Source organism: Panthera leo, chromosome B4 (assembly GCF_018350215.1).
Source record: "Panthera leo isolate Ple1 chromosome B4, P.leo_Ple1_pat1.1, whole genome shotgun sequence".
Lineage (NCBI taxonomy): Eukaryota > Metazoa > Chordata > Mammalia > Carnivora > Felidae > Panthera > Panthera leo.
In genome coordinates this window covers 78,780,037-78,796,322 of record NC_056685.1, presented here as the reverse complement: position 1 = coordinate 78,796,322, position 16,286 = coordinate 78,780,037, and the positions used below count along the sequence as shown (strand labels likewise).

The window sequence follows — 16,286 nt, the reverse complement described above, 5'->3', positions numbered from 1 at the left end:
AGTACAGGGTATGGTGGGAAAACAGGGAAGGGTATCTAACCCAGACCAGGTGGTGGAGGAGTAGGAGATCCTAAGGCCACCAGGACTGACGCAGCACACACTCTCATCCTGAGATGAATGGGATCTTTCAAACTATTCCACCCACCAGCTGGAGGGTCCCCACTTTCTGTCCTCTCTTGCTTCTGGATCTGGAAATCACCTGCTGTGGGTCAAGGGTGGTGGTGGAGGGGCTTGGTCTGAGGCTCCTCCCTGCGCCTGTCTTTGTCCTCTTCCCAAGCCTTATACTTGTTTGCTTCAAATATGACCCTCACTTTTCCCATGGGTCATTTTATCTTTGTTTTGTTTGCCATGAGCAGCACTGCTCATCTCAAATGACAGGCTGGCTTAAATGGATGCGTTTGACTGAAGTGGTGCCAGAGTGGACTCTGTGGGATCAGTGCACCTCTTCTCCCCACTCCCCCCACTCCAAGCCCTCCTCTGGATATTTCTCTGAAGAGGTGGGCACAGACGACATGTCACTGGGGCTGTGACGCTCTGGCATTACAGGGAGGGACTCAGCCCATATGGAAGAGGTTGTCTGGTCCTTACCCCTGTGTCATGGAACTCAGTGGCTCCTAATTCCCTGGTGTCAAAATCCAATTCATCCTGCTAGGTCAGGTGCTGTCTGAGTTCCCTAGGCCCCCTGAGAAGATCACAGGAAGGGAGGGAGCAGAGCTCCTGTCTTTTGTCAGCTGTGGCAAGTTTGGGTGATTAAGCTAAAAAAGCAAAGTCATTTTGGTCCAGAGGATTAGTTTTGAGGTGTGTTGCAAATCTAGAAGCAACTTATTGCCTGGGAGGCAAACCAAACCCAAGATGACTCTCAGCTAATTGCTTGCCTTTCCTTGTGCCAAGCCTAACTCCTCAGTATATAAAGGCCAGCCTCTTCTCTGTCCCCATCCTCTGCCTTCATCCCTCTAGGCTCTTGCTAAGGGATTGCTAGCTGACCTCCAAGCTCTCTAACCATGAACAGACAAGTCTGCAAGAAGTCCTTCAGTGGCGGCAGCCAGGGCTTCTCGGGTCGCTCTGCCGTGGTCTCAGGAAGCAGCAGGATGAGCTGTGTGGCCCGCTCGGGGGGAGCCAGCAGAGGGGCCTGCGGGTTCCGGGGTGGGGCGGGTGGCTTTGGCAGTCGCAGCCTCTACAGCCTGGGTGGCAACAAGAGCATCTCCATCAGTGTGGCCGGTGGCTCCCGGGCTGGTGGCTTTGGGGGAGGGCGTAGCAGCTGTGGCAGTGGCTTTGGGGGTGGCTATGGAGGTGGCTTTGGTGGTGGCTTTGGTGGTGGCAGAGGAATGGGAGGTGGCTTTGGAGGGGCTGGTGGCTTTGGAGGGGTTGGTGGCCTTGGTGGAGCTGGTGGTTTTGGAGGGGCTGGTGGCTTTGGTGGGCCTGGTGGCTTTGGTGGGCCTGGTGGCTTTGGTGGGCCCAGTGCCTTTGGTCCTGGTGGCTTACCTGGGGGAATCCAGGAAGTGACTGTGAACCAGAGCCTCCTGCAGCCCCTCAATGTGGAGATCGACCCCCAGATTGGGCAAGTAAAGACCCAGGAGAAGGAGCAGATCAAGACCCTCAACAACAAGTTCGCTTCCTTCATCGACAAGGTGAGGGCAAAGCTCAAAGGTGGCGTGGATGGTTTTGGCTGCCAGGGATTGGTATACAAAGATGCCAGTAGGATCTGCCAGGCTCATAGGCGAGGTATTGGCTTCTTCTTCTTTTTTTTAATTTTTTAAATGTTTTATTTATTTTTGAGAGAGAGAGAGAGAGAGAGAGAGAGAGAGAGAGAGAATGAGCAGGGGAAGGGCAGAGAGAGGGAGACACAGAATCTGAAGCAGGCTCCAGGCTCTGAGCTGTCAGCACAGAGCCTGATGCAGGGCTCGAACTCATGAACTGTGAGATCATGACCTGAGCTGAAGTCGGACTCTTAACCAACTGAGCCACCCGGGCGCCCCTGAGGTATTGGCTTCTTGTCCTGGTTCTGCCTGGGGCCCTTTAGGACAGCGAACATGACTCTTTTGCTCTTCGGACCCCGTTTTCCTAGCTGTGAAACAGGGGAAGGAAAGGGAATCCAGTTCCCAATTTCCTTCTAGGGATAGGACTAGGGAAAATGAAGTGAGGGTCCAAACATGCTCATTCTCCCTTTTAAGACTGGGGCATTAGCCATGAGCTTATTATAGCTAACATTCAATTTCTCTTGCAAAGCAACTTCTGGATAATTGAACTGGAATTGAGCTGGAACTCAAACTTGCAATACTAAGAACTGTGGAACTATCTCTTAGTGGTGGGTCTCAGCAACTGACTCACCTTTAAAAAAATTTTTTTTTTCTTAAATGTTTATTTATTTTTGAGAGCGAAAGAGAGTCAGAGCATGAGCAGGAGCATGGCAGAGAAAGAGAGAGACACAGAATCCAAAGCAGGCCCCAGGCTCTGAACTGTCAGCACAGAGCCCGACGTGGGGCTTGAACTCATGAGCTGCAAGATCATGACCTGAGCTGAAGTCAGATGCCCAACCAGCTGAGCCACCCAGGCTCACCTTCTTGATTCGAGCTGTCTATGCTGGGGCAGGGAAGGGTGTGCTGGGTTTGGGGGAATGAACCGGGAGTGTGAAGTGAAACTCAAGTCATCTGTAAGCTGAGTAACTGGAAGGGGAAACAATTAGGGACAATATGGCACAATTTAGGAAAAGTTAGACCTTGTTGACTATTTTCACTGCCTGTAGGGAGGTAAAATGTTCACTTGAAAAACAATTATAAATAACTTCATGCTGGCCTCCTGTAGAGGTGTTCCAAAGGATCCTAGTAGAATAAGGTAGTGCTGAGTGTGACCCTTAGCTTTGTCACGTAGTAGCCACATCACTTTGGGCAAGTTAAACTGTTTGAGACTCTGTTTCCTTGTCTACAGAGGGGATATAGTAACACCTCCTTTATAGGTGGTTGTGAGGATTAACTGAAATAGAATAAGTGAAGATACTAGGTATAAACATATTCTAGCTCTCCCTCGTCTAAATTCTCACTCTTCCAAGTTAAAAACAAAACACAACACAACAGAGGCTATCGCTGATTGGAGAACTGGGTTCATTTTCTACTCTTCGGGCTGCGTGGCCCCACTTGCCCAACTCAGGAGGCTGACTCCTTGTCTTTCTCACCTGATGCAGGTGCGGTTCCTGGAGCAGCAGAACAAGGTCCTGGAGACCAAGTGGAACCTGCTCCAGCAGCAGACCACAGGCACTGGCTCAGGCCCCAACAACCTGGAGCCTCTCCTTGAATCCTACATCAGTTTTCTACGCAGGCAGTTGGATTTGGTTCTGGGGGAGAGGGGGAACTTGGAAGGAGAGCTGAAGAACATGCAGGACCTCGTGGAGGACTTCAAAAAGAAGTGAGGGCCCCAACTGGGGAGTTCCGCCTTCCAGGGGATTAGCAGGGAGGTGTAGCCCCGGTTTGAGATTTTAACTGTCCCTGACTGCACCTTCAGTCAATACTCTTGGATGGACTTATTGAGTGAGGCATGACCAAGCAGAAGGGGTCAGAGGGTGGGAACTGAGACTTCTAGGTGGCTGATTCTGACACATTTCTCAGGCTCTGGGCAGGCCCCTCCTACACTAACTTAGGTGGATGAGAGAATCTTCCCAGAATCAAAAACGTTTTGGGATGAAGAGCCCTCCACACTTACTGTACATGGGAATCACCTTGGAATCTTGTCAGAAACACATATTCCTGTGCTCCAGACCTAGATATTGTGAATCAGTAGGTGTGGGGCAGGTCCCAGGAGTCTAGTGCCCCATGGTTCCCACGGGGGAGACCACCTGGCTGATGGTCTAGGGACACACTTTGTAAGACACTCTTTCAATGTGTCCAGTCTAGTACTCTGTTTCTGTAGCTTCAGTCGACCTTGTCCTGCATGTTTGGGGTTGTAGTTGATACCCTCTGAGGTCTGTGAGGTGAGGAGGGAGCTCCAGATATCCGTGGGGTCAGGACCCACAGGGGTGGGTACACCCGTTTCGGGGAAGCCCCATCTTGGGTCAACTGCACAAATCTGGCAGGCACCGCTCTGTGCTGGGCTCAGTGCTGAGTTCTGGGAATCCAGTGGCAACTCAGATTGACGTTGCCCAGAAACCTTTTCTCCTGGAATCATTCCATTTTCAGTCTTCATGAGATCCAGACCCTTTGGGGGAGGTTTTAGTCATTAACGAGCAGGAATCTCATAACCCTGGTGCATTCAGGAGACATGAGTTCATTCTTAACCCAAATTCCTGTAAGAAGCAACTCTTAATGGAAACAGAAACAGAGAGGGCAGAGGCAGAAGCACCCAGTCTGAGCAAATACCTCTCTGGGTCTCATGTACACACATGGCGCTTTGTGACCTTTGTTACAGCTAGACAAGAAGTCACGCCCCTGGCCCCTCCTCCCCGCCTCCCCTCCTCCCCTCCTCCCCCTCCCATCTCCCCACACTTCAGCCTGTTACCTGGGCTTGGAGGGAGGAGGACGAGGCAGTGGTCTGAGCTTTGAAAGGTCTCCAAGCAGGATGGGTTATGTAATTCTAGGGGCTCAGTGCACAACGAAAATGCAGGGCCCTTGTTAAAAAATCGGGTTGGTGCCAGCAGAACATTAAACTGTTAGGACTTTCTGAACCCAGGGACCTGTGTAACTGCGCAGGTCACACGCCCATGAAGCTGGTCCTGTCCCCTGGTGAGAAGATTCTGGATGAGTGCTTGGGATCCTCAATTTTTTTTTATTTTTATTTCTGGAATGTCACTGTCCAAATATGTGCTTCTTTCTGTCCCAGATATGAAGATGAGATCAACAAGCGGAATGCGGCTGAGAATGAGTTTGTGGGGCTTAAGAAGGTGAGCAAGTGGGGAGGAACAGATCAAGGCTCTATTTCTGGGCACCACCCCCATGGAGTCAAGGCAGAGCCAGCAGCTCTGGGGCACAGTGACCCTATGCTGGGTGTGGGGTTTATATTTTTCCTGACAGTTTTGGAAACGAAGGAAGCAGCTCTAAATACGTTATTGGTGAGGAAAGACGCCTTACAATGTCACTGTGACTAATGAACTGATCAGTAATGCGAACAAATAATGAAGGATTTATGTGTAGCATTAATCAAGGTTTGCAGCCTACAGGGTACCCTGGATGGTATTAATAAGAACAATCAGCCAATACTTACAGCTGACTTGATTGTAAAGATGAAGTAGTGAGAAGAATAGAATATCCTCCTTTCTATTCAGAAGGCTGGTTACCTGGTACCAAACCTCCAAAGTCACATGTTAGATAAATGTGATTTATCTACCCATACTCCATGCCTGGCTAATATGGTTTATATTTTGTTAAAGCATCAGGGTTTGGTTGGTCAAAGCAACTAAAGGGAAGAAAACCACTTTGATTTTCTATTAAGAGGGAAGGTGAGAAGTGGAAATTAGGGGGAGGACAGGGGAGGGACAAGAGGAGGGACAAAGGCTTAGGAAAGAGCTGTGGGTGGTAAGGGGGCTGCGGGTCATTCTTTTGGGTGTCTGACTGCCCGTCTCCACACCTCGCAGGATGTGGATGCTGCGTACATGAACAAGGTGGAGCTACAGGCCAAGGTGGACAGCCTGACAGATGAACTGAACTTCCTGAGGACCTTCTATGAGATGGTGATTCCTTGATTTCTTGGTTTGCTGAGCTCCAGAGCCTTCCTGTCTGCATCTTCTCTGACATGCTTCCCAAGCAAGACTTTAGGGGATAGTTAAGGGGCAAAACACTCACAAAACCAGCAACAGAGCTCGGAACTCAGCTACACCCCACCTGGGAAATGCTAACTTAGCTTACCCAGCCTGCATTGACCTGGGCCTCAAGGCCAGGGTCCCTCTCTGACTTCTTTGTTTTCCTTCTGTCCTCAGCCCTTTTTGTTCTACACCTTCCCTCTGGCTCCTATGCCAGTATCACAGCTAGTTCCTTCAGAGCACTCCTCCCTACTCCAGTCCCCTGGAAACCCACACAGTTGAACTCACTGACTGATACTCTCAGGCTGACAACCTTATTCTATTTGCACATTTACTTTTTTTCTTTAACTTTGTTGCCTGGCATCTTTTAGGCAGTAGCCAGGCCTGAAATGCAAGCTTATTTTTCTGACTGTTCCATTCCTGGCCCCATTTTTGGGATACCTCTGCTGGTAGAAGATTCTTGGACTTATTCATTCCCAGCATCTCCTGGGGCCAAGGGATGGTGAGAATGACCATCCGTATTCCCTATAGGAGCTGTCTCAGATGCAGAGTCATGTCAGTGACACGTCCGTAGTCCTGTCCATGGACAACAACCGCTGCCTGGACCTGGACAGCATCATCGCCGAGGTCAAGGCCCAGTATGAGGAAATTGCCCAGAGGAGCAAGGCAGAGGCTGAGGCTCTGTACCAGACCAAGGTGGGAGCCCTCTCCTTGCCTGCATACTCTAGGTTTAGGTCCCGCTGACCTTTATCAAGAATATTCTAACACTTTGTGAAGCTATGTTGATTGGTTTCCCCTCTGTCAGCTTGGGGAGCTGCAGACCACGGCCGGCAGGCATGGAGATGACCTCAAGAACACTAAGAGTGAGATCATGGAGCTCAACAGGATGATCCAGAGGCTGCGGGCCGAGATCGAGAATGTTAAGAAGCAGGTGGGTCTGGTCCTATCGGAGAGATCCTGGAGGTCTTCTGGGCCATGGGGAGAAAGAAGAGCAACAATTGTGCCTCTGCCACACGCTTTCTCTGTCCTTCCATGGTGTCACATGTGGGATAGCAGTCTCTGGGAGACTCCATTCTCCCTGAGATTCCCTCGGAAATCTTTCAAGTTCCCTAAGGAGAGATGGTTGCTCCTGCTGGCTTTCCCAGCAAATCTTGCAATTGTAGGGAGGGCCTTAAACACTCCGTTCTCAGTAGGATCTACCTTCTGTGAACTATTTGTCATGAACTTCACATTACCTCAATGGCTAATTTGTGTCACTGGAATAAACTGATTAGGCAGGGGAGTATTCAACAGTCTTGTAAAAAACCAGTTACCAGTTACCACTACTGCCTTTACCAGCGAATCAGTGTTCTTTTTCTTTAAAAAAATTTTTTTTTACATTTATTTTTTTTTGAGAGACAGAGACAGAACACAAGTGGGGGGAGGGACAGAGAGAGAGAAGGAGGCACAGAATCTGAAGCAGGCTCCAGGTTCCGAGCTGTCAGCACAGACCCTGATGCGGGGCTTGAACTCACAAACTGTGAGATCATGACCTGAGCTGAAGTCGGACACTTAACCGACTGAGCCACCCAGGTGCCCCAGTGTTCCTTTTCTTGATGAGACAGGAGTTAGTTTCAGTGGGCCATAGATAAATAGACCAATTGTAAAATGGACTTCTGTTTTCTGGGCATGTGCCATTGTGGTAAGGGATGGAGGGATGCTGAATGGAGAAAAGAACTTTCAGGAAAAATCAGCTGTTTCTTGATCACTATGCTAATTAGTCTCCTACCTCCTCCTGGCCCAGAACGCCAACCTGCAGGTGGCCATAGCTGAAGCTGAGCAGCGTGGGGAGCTGGCCCTCAAGGACGCCAATGCAAAGCTCCAAGAGCTTCAGGCTGCCTTACAGAAGGCCAAAGATGACCTGGCCCGGCTGCTGCGGGACTACCAGGAGTTGATGAACGTGAAGCTGGCCCTGGACATGGAGATCGCCACCTACCGCAAGCTGCTGGAGGGCGAGGAATGCAGGTGAGGGGCTGTGGGGCCAGCATTCTACAGATAGGATTTTAGAGTGACCTTTGATAATGAAGAAAGAGAGCAAGATGATTGGAGAGGACAACTCAGACAAGGGGTAAGGAACCTCCTGAGCAACAGAATTTAGGATTCAAGTGCCCCCCATTTTTTTTTTTTGTCAATCAAGATCATCCAATTCTCCTATTTACCGTGGATATATGTATTACACAGCTCTGTTGGTCATTCTTTTTTTTTTTTATTTTTTTTTTATTTTTGGGACAGAGAGAGACAGAGCATGAACGGGGGAGGGGCAGAGAGAGAGGGAGACACAGAATCGGAAACAGGCTCCAGGCTCCGAGCCATCAGCCCAGAGCCTGACACGGGGCTCGAACTCACGGAGCGCGAGATCGTGACCTGGCTGAAGTCGGACGCTTAACCGACTGCGCCACCCAGGCGCCCATGTTGGTCATTCTTATGAGCAATGAGTACGGAAAAGTGCTTTGGGGTTATGACAAAGGTTATAGTGATGTCCACTGGAACTTTTTTTTAAATGTTTATTTATTTTTGAGGTGGGGAGGGGCAGAGAGAGAGGAGGACAGAGGATCCGAAGCAGGCTTTATACTGACAGCAGAGACCCCAATGTGAGGCCCAAACTCACTAACTGTGGGATCATGACCTAAGCCAAAGTTGGATGCTTAATCAGCTGAGCCATCCAGGTACCCCTGGAACTTCCTGAGATGACAGAAATGTTTTATGTGCTCTCCAGTACAGTAGCCATTAGTCACTTGAGTACTAATGGTTAGTGCAACTGAGGAACTGAGTTTTATACTTAATTTAATTTTAAGAAATGTGACTAGCTTCATGTCACTAGTAGTTACCATATTGGACAGCACAGTAGAGAGAGCCCTGTAACTTTCCACCCCTGAGGCTGAGTCCACAGGGGAGGTGGCCGATGCACACATACTCTGGAAAAATAGCACAGCATCAAGCAGCAGATAAGGGCTTAGGGAGTGGATATCAAATGCCAAAGGATTGTCAAGAATTGAGAGATCTTTCGCTGACTAGTTGCTCCGTGCATCCTGTGTTGAACCTCTGTCCTCAGGCAGCTCCCAATCTGATGGAGGAAGCAGAACTCAGGGGTGAGAAGGAAGTTTATGGATTTTTTTTTTTTTTTTTTATTTTTGGGACAGAGAGAGACAGAGCATGAACGGGAGAGGGGCAGAGAGAGAGGGAGACACAGAATCGGAAACAGGCTCCAGGCTCCGAGCCATCAGCCCAGAGCCTGACGCGGGGCTCAAACTCACGGACCGCGAGATCGTGACCTGGCTGAAGTCGGACGCTTAACCGACTGCGCCACCCAGGCGCCCCGTGGATTTTTTTTTTTTTTTTTATAAATCAATGAAAGGTGTGAGAGTGAAGATGGTGCTATGTGTATTGGGGATTGTGGGATAAAGACAGAGTGGTCGACCACAGGGGGGCCCACACTGGCAAGGGGTGCAGACACACTCTATGTCTGCTCAGATGTGTGGACGTGCCTGCTCCATGAACATGAATGAGGCACAGAAAGATGGGCTGTGTGGGCAGGACATTTTCAAGCTCCTCATGTGTTGAGTGTCAGCCCCTCTCACATTTTACCTTACCTTGAACCACCACCCCTACCCCCACCCCGGGAAGGCTCACTGGAGAAGGCTTCTTGGGAGAGGAAAACCAGAAGAAAACCAGGGCTGGGTGAGGGAGGTAGAAAGACGGTCTCAGTAGGGGAAGAGTGGTGAGACAGGACTAACCAATTGGGGGCTGGGTAGTTGAGCACTTTGCCTGGAACAGATGCTCTGGAAACTAAGGGAAAGAGGGCAGACAGATGGAGAAATGGAGGATGGCTGGTGAAGCTTCTGAGCACCTCAACCCCATCCCCTGGCCCCACAAGCTCCTTTTCCTGGGGGAGATGTGGTCATAGAGACACTTGGAATAGCCTTCTTCCCCCGGGAACTTGACCTCTAGTAGGGCAAATAGGGGAACGTGGCTCCCAAGGTAATGAACCCTCAGCTCTGTGGCTAGTGACTCATTGCAGAAATAGTCCACATCTCTTTCTCTTCCTTTGTAGGATGTCTGGAGAGTGTCAGAGTGCTGTGTGCATTTGTAAGTAGCCCTTCAAAAATTCTCTCCCTGGGTTGCAAAAAGGGTGGCCACAGAGACACCCTCACTGACTGATCTACAGCAGGAGAGGCTGACCCATACAAGGAGACCAGGCCACCAAACAGTGCTAGGGCCATGGCCACACACTCCCCACCTCACAAAAGTTGGGAAACTCTAAGGCCAAAGCTAAAATGCCCATGGTCTTGGGGAATTCCCTAGGTTGGAGAACCAGAAATTTCTGTGGATGCTGCTGGCTCTTGTTCTTGGGGAAGGACGCCAGAGAGCCAGGCTCACTCTTGTCATTTATTTACAAGTTGAGGCCTCAGAGAAGTTAAGCACCTTCCTCCAATTCACAAGCCAAGCAAGGTAGAGTTGTGATGCAGACCCAGGCTTTTGCCTGAATTGAGTGCCTGTTCTCTGCAGCGGTGATCAGCAATGTCACCAGCACCAGCAGTGGCTCTGCTGGAAGCCACGGAGGGGTCAGTGCCAGCAGCAGCGGTGGCTACAGAGGCGGCAGCAGCAGCAGAGGCAGCAGTGGTGGCTATGGAGGGCTCAGTGGTGGCAGCAGCGGTGGCTACCAGAGTGGCAGCAGCGGGGGCAGGCTCAGCAGCGGAGGCAGCAGCTCTGTGAGCCGGAGTGGAATTGGTTCCGCCTCTGGTGGCATCCAGACCTCAGGAGGCAGCAGCTATAAGTCTGGCAGTGGAGGCAGCACCAGCATCCGCTTCTCCCAGACCACCAGCTCGAGCCAGCACTGCTCCAAGTGATCCTCTGGGGTCATGTGTCCAGGCCCACCTGCATCCCTCTCAGCCTGCCACAGCACCTCCTACTTTGCTTGGCATCAACAAATGCCAACCTCAGCCTCGCTTTTCCTCAAGTTCCCTGGAGAAGGGGCTGAACTTCTTCCTGGCTCCTCCATCCCCAAGACCTTTCCTAGGCGAGGAAGGTCCAGCTGCTAGTCCCAGAGGATGATGCCCCCAGATGATCCTGTGATGGCTCCTGATGATGGTAGCAATACCTGAGCCCATACCACTGTGGGCTTTTCCAGCCTGGCCTGTTCCTACACTGGCCCATCTCCCTTTCTCACTGGGAGTCGATCGATGGTCTGAAGTAGGCATGTTTCAGCCCCGCTGAGGAGGCGGGGGTGCTAGAGGGTGAATGGTCAAGTTCTCTAGACTATTGGTTCTCAGGGTGCCTTCTTCACATTGGCATCATGTCCTGACCTTGCCTCTGTCCCCTTAATTCCCCCAGCTGTGGATCCTCTGGTGATGATTATGTTGCACTTTCTTTTCTCAATAAATTGCACTGTATTTCACATTCTGGTGTTTGGCTTTCATTCAGGGAGTCATAGAATAAACTGAGGTCCAAGAGAGGAGAGAAATTAGGTGTGGTTGGTGGTCTTCCAGAAGTTATGGTAGGTATAAGGGATGCTCAATAGTTTTAGCTTCTCCTTTATCCATTTGGCTGGGTTCTTGTGCTAGGTCTGCCCAAGAGTATTTATGTTGCTTAAGCGAAGACCCCTCCACTCCCATGGAGGTCTTCGCATCCATCCTCCTGCCTCTGAGCAGGCCTCTGGGATCCAGTCTTGGAAAAAGAGGGTTTTGCAGTTCATCAAGGGAAGAGATTCTCCTGGGACTGTGGCTCTTTTGCTCCAAATCCCATGCTGGCCAGACACAGCAAATTCTCTTTCTGCAAGCACAGCTCCTAGAGTCTGAAGAGGTCAATGCATGACAGCCTCTTTTCCCAGACCAGGTTCTGAGCCAATTAAAAAATAAGAGAAAGGAATGAGCAAATGGAGAGCCAATATTGCCTTTATTATCAGCAAAGCAGATACTGGAGAATACTGATTATACCTCTGGTGAGATGGGGTTCCTTTACAGGACCTCAGGATTAGACCAGATTTCCTACCTGGGCAGACACAATATAGGGTCATTGTAGCCTTCCTATGGGTTCAGACCCCTCATGGGACATAGGAGAGCAGAACATAAGCTTGCTTTGGGTAGTCCGATCTTGAGAGATGGAGGGACAAAGCTATGCATGCCCTACCTTCCTTCCAAACTCATATCAGGCAAGAGAGAGAGAGAGTAGTAGAGCCACTAGTGGAATTCTCTCCACATGGATGAAAAATTAGGATTGAGGAAGATGCATACTCGCTCTATACTGGCATTTCCCAGCTGTTCTCAGGAAGGTGAAACCTAAACCCAGGGAGGAGAGGGGCAATGAGACAGCCACTGAAGGAAACCAGGAAGCTGAGAACTTCAGTGGAGTCTCTGTTCCTTCCCCGACTCCCAAATCCAATCCCATCAGCATGCCTTTGAGCATGGTAAAATGTGTAAGTCACTGTAGATCATACATTATCTCCCCACACTTCCCAAAGTCAGATCAGAGCTGGACTAATGAGAGGTCACCTCATATGAGAGGACATAAGAGATGACCTCTTATCTGATGGTCCAAGAAAAGTACCAGGACCTGGCCTCCATGTTCTTGTGTCTGATCTGATCTTCTACACTCTACCCCATCTGATCTCCAAAATATAGCAGACCTGGTCTCAAGCCTTGGAGGAATCTAATTTTAAAGTTCCTACACTTGAGAGTGTAATAAATCCTTGCCTATCCTTTCAAGGCCTGCTGGATTCTTTAGCTCCTTCCCCGTATACCCTTGGCATAGCTCTAGGTACTGTGGAAGTAGAACAGTCTATTCTGTATTGCTGCTCTTACTGGCTTTTTAGAGACATTACAAGAAGCATCACTGTGTGTGGGGCACACAGTGAAAGTTTGGGGGTCAACTGAAAGAATGAAGAGAGTAATGAGAGTAGACTTCCCTCCACCCCGGAATAGGTCCACTCCAAGGCAGGATGAAGCTGAAAGTTGAGAGTGAGAGCCTGGCACCTTCTTATAAGCTCTTGCAAGGGGGCTATGGAGGGAGTTGGCAAAAGACTACAGGATACTTGGAATCCGGGGAGTGGGGGGTCAATCAAGGCATGTTGGAGCAGAAGCCTGGAGCAGTACTGGGAAGGAGAGTCTGGGCAACATGGAGGTGGGGCAAGGTTACAGGGCAGATGTCCAGACCAAAGCCCAGGAGAATTCTAGGGCTAGCATCACGTTTCATGTTCTTGACACAGGCTGGAACTAAACCATGTGCTAGTGAAGCAGGGAAGCTTCCAAGGTGAGGGCACCATGTCTGAGGCCAGGCTAAGGGTTGGAGAGGATGGAATATCTCTAATATGGAAAGCTGGCAATTCTGAGCTTTCTGAGCCATGAAGAATCCCTCAAATCCATCTCCCATGTGAAGACAGAGCTGGGGCAGCTCTTTGCTTCTGAAGGTAGCCAGGGTATATAGAGTAGGTAGTATTCACCTTTATGTAATGGTCAGAGAGGTGACAGGAGCCTTTCCAAATTGAAGCTTGAAATCCTACCAGTTACGTCTTTAGGATTAAACAATCTGTCTCCTGGAGGCAACTGTTTCTTCATTCTCCATCTTTTATCTTTTATTCTTTATCCCCCACTCTTTCCCTCTTCTTCTAAAGGTCTTCTTCTAGATTACAAAAACAGCACATATCTGTAGCAAAAAATGCATAAAATTTAGCAAAGTTAAAAAAAAAAGGAAAAGAGAGATCATCTATAATTCCACAATCCTGTGACATTTTCCTATGTGTATGCACGCACATGCACGCACACACATACATATGGATAGGTACATGTAAATATATCATCTTTTACACAATAGGGCCTTAAAATACATATTGCTTTGTAACCTGATTTTTCACTTAATCTATTGTGGAATTTATCCATTAAGTGAGTTGACACTAGAGTGAGATCCTATCATTCTCCAGACACTGTGCCAGGCTCAGGAATAGAGTGGAGAACACATACAGTCTCTGCTCTCATAGAGTTTACAGTCTAGCTGGGGAGAAACTTACCAAATAATATCTTACCATAACAACCAATGTAGATGGAGATTTTCTTTTTCAGTGCAGTTTCTTATTTTTACTTAAAAAAAAAAAACCAAAGGTACACATTGGGAATTAAATTACTATTTTTTCCTTCTTTCTAAAGGTGTGACATACATGTTTTCTGGTCATTAATATTCTACCAAACATTTTACTAACCTAAGCCAGACAGAGACCATTAAAGCTCTTTGCTATCCCTTCCTATTCAGACTGAGTTAGGCCAATGAATACCACTTTGGCAGGGAGAAGAAGAGAGCTGGAAGGGCAGAGCTTGGAGAATCACATTTTTACCAAACTCATTCTAACCCCAACCCAAAACCTAACAAAGTAATTTATACAGAAAGGATTTTAAGCAAATCTGCATAAATACTTAATATGCAATAAGAAAAGGATAACTTTAGTCTGTTTCCAGACTATAGTATATATTCACTGATATTCAGTAAAATAGTAACTCCAGTGAAGAAAGTATTTTTGCCTTCATAGTGCTAACAACTAAAAAGTACAAATATTTAGGGGAGCCTAGGTGGCTCAGTTGGTTGAACATCCAACTCTTGGTTTTGGCTCAGGTCATGATCTCATGGTTCATGAGTTTGAACCCCACATCAAGCTCTGTGCTGGCAGTGCAGAGCCTGCTTGGGATTCTCTCTCTCTCCCTCTCTCCCTGCCCCTCCTGAGTCTCTCTTCTTCTCTCTCAAAATCAATAAATAAACTTAAAAAAAAAAGTACAACCATTTAATACTTAGATCTTTAACTGGATAATTAAAGAAATTCTAAGATTAAATCTGCCAGATTAGTGTGAGTATTCATCTATAAAAATGTTTTTTTTCAAAAATGATTTTTATTTTTAAAAAAAGGCTTCTTTTGCCACAGTAGGACTCCATCAAGACTGGAAGAAGATAGTGATAAAAGAACTGTAAACCCAAGACTAAGAGTTGATTTTCACATGTAGCTTTTCGGTAAAAGACATCATGTTTTAGTTTACTCCCATAGCCAAGACTAGTTCTAATTTTCCCATGATGGTGGGCTGAAAATAGGAGTTTCAGAAATCTGAAGACAGGGCCAGCTGTTTTAACACCATAGATAAGCATTCCTAAATAGTAAAAAACTCCACACAGGTGGGTCACTGGGTTTGAAGGACTGAAACTCTCAATCAAGTGAAAGAACTGTGAGCAGGGGGAGATTTATGCAAAACCTGCCTGTGGTATTGCAGACAGGGAGAGTTTATGATGATGTTGTTCCTCTTGGTTGTCACAGGAACATGTATTCTGGGGGAAGGGGCCTTCTAGATGAAATGCTTGACATAGTGTTTGTCCCAGAGCAGTCTGACTCTCCGAAACACCTGAGAGAGGTGTCTACTTTGGCAGGAGTACTAGGGGTTATTGAATAGAAGAAAGTATTTCAGGAAAAAGAGAAGTCCTGGGAGCATCAGATAATTATCTTTTCGACCCATCAATACCTAACATTAATAAACAGTTGCAGAACAGAGTCAGTCTTTCCAGGGTGTAGTCTCCAGTCATCAGGAGCAGAACCCTCCCCTGGCCTATTGGGCCCATGTTGTCCAGAAGGCCGCCATTACCCACAGGTGGAAGCTAGTGCTAGGGGTTGTTCTGGGAAGTTGCCACCGAAGAGGATTTGCACAATGAAGTCACTATTAAGCCACTGCTTAAGACCAGTCCTCAGCCTTCTTTTTCTGCTCTGTAGTCTAGAAATATCTATTTAAATGTCAGAAAGTCTGTAAATGTGAGCAGCATGTCGAATAGGTCATCAGCCATCTCATCTTTATGGTGCTTTAATGTTGCTGTGAAAGCAGCCATGTTGAATCCCAGAATCCCTGTCAGCTGCAGTTCTTCAATATACTTTTCTACCAAAGAGAGGTATTCATTAAAGATGGGTGTGTAGGTGAGTTTATTCTCTTCCATGTCTCCAAACTCCTGGTAGTATCTGTCCATGAAATTTCTTTGCAGTACTTGGAACTCTGCATCCATGAAAATGTCCTTGATAGATCCAACCACAGCAGCAAATTCAGCTTCAGAGGCGGAAGAGGTGGACAGTGCAAAGCTCTCTTCTTCCAAGACTTCTGCAGCCTCCATTCCACCCTGGCTAGCGGCTGGTCAGCCTCCCTGGAGTCTGAGGCTGGTGAGTCTGTGCCTGCGCTCGGGCCCAGAGGCCTCCATGCCCTGCCCAGCTGCCCTGCACCGAGGCCCCATGACTGACTTCCAGGAGCCACGCCCTGCCTCCTGTCACAGTGGCCGAGGTTATCATTCCTAATGAGTGCACAATTTCCATTATGTGGATATAGCACATTTTGTTGCCTATGTTACGTCCACTTTTTCCACAATAATAAACATCGCTGCAATGAACACCTGTGTCTCTGAACACTTGTCCTATTCATTCTTTAAGATAACTTCCTAGATGTGGAGTTGCTAGGCCACTTTAAAATTATGATTTATATTGTCAAACTACTGTTCAGAAAGAGTATGCCAACTGGTACTTTTA

The 16,286-nt window shown here is 48.2% G+C and overlaps 1 protein-coding gene and 1 pseudogene across 1 annotated transcript; one reads left to right on the top strand and one right to left on the bottom strand.

Annotated features, from left to right (window-relative positions):
- The first annotated feature begins 1,001 nt into the window (after nucleotides 1–1,001).
- On the top strand, nucleotides 1,002–10,800 carry LOC122223581 (keratin, type II cytoskeletal 2 oral-like). The gene is made up of 9 exons (XM_042944558.1): nucleotides 1,002–1,628; nucleotides 3,179–3,399; nucleotides 4,807–4,867; nucleotides 5,558–5,653; nucleotides 6,254–6,418; nucleotides 6,528–6,653; nucleotides 7,506–7,726; nucleotides 9,813–9,847; nucleotides 10,268–10,800. Exons 1-9 carry the CDS (start codon nucleotides 1,002–1,004, stop codon nucleotides 10,606–10,608), a joined length of 1,893 nt encoding a protein of 630 aa, XP_042800492.1. The 3' UTR covers nucleotides 10,609–10,800.
- Nucleotides 10,801–14,792: 3,992 nt separating this feature from the next.
- Nucleotides 14,793–15,969, bottom strand: LOC122223580 (annotated as a pseudogene).
- Between the last annotated feature and the right edge of the window lie 317 nt (nucleotides 15,970–16,286).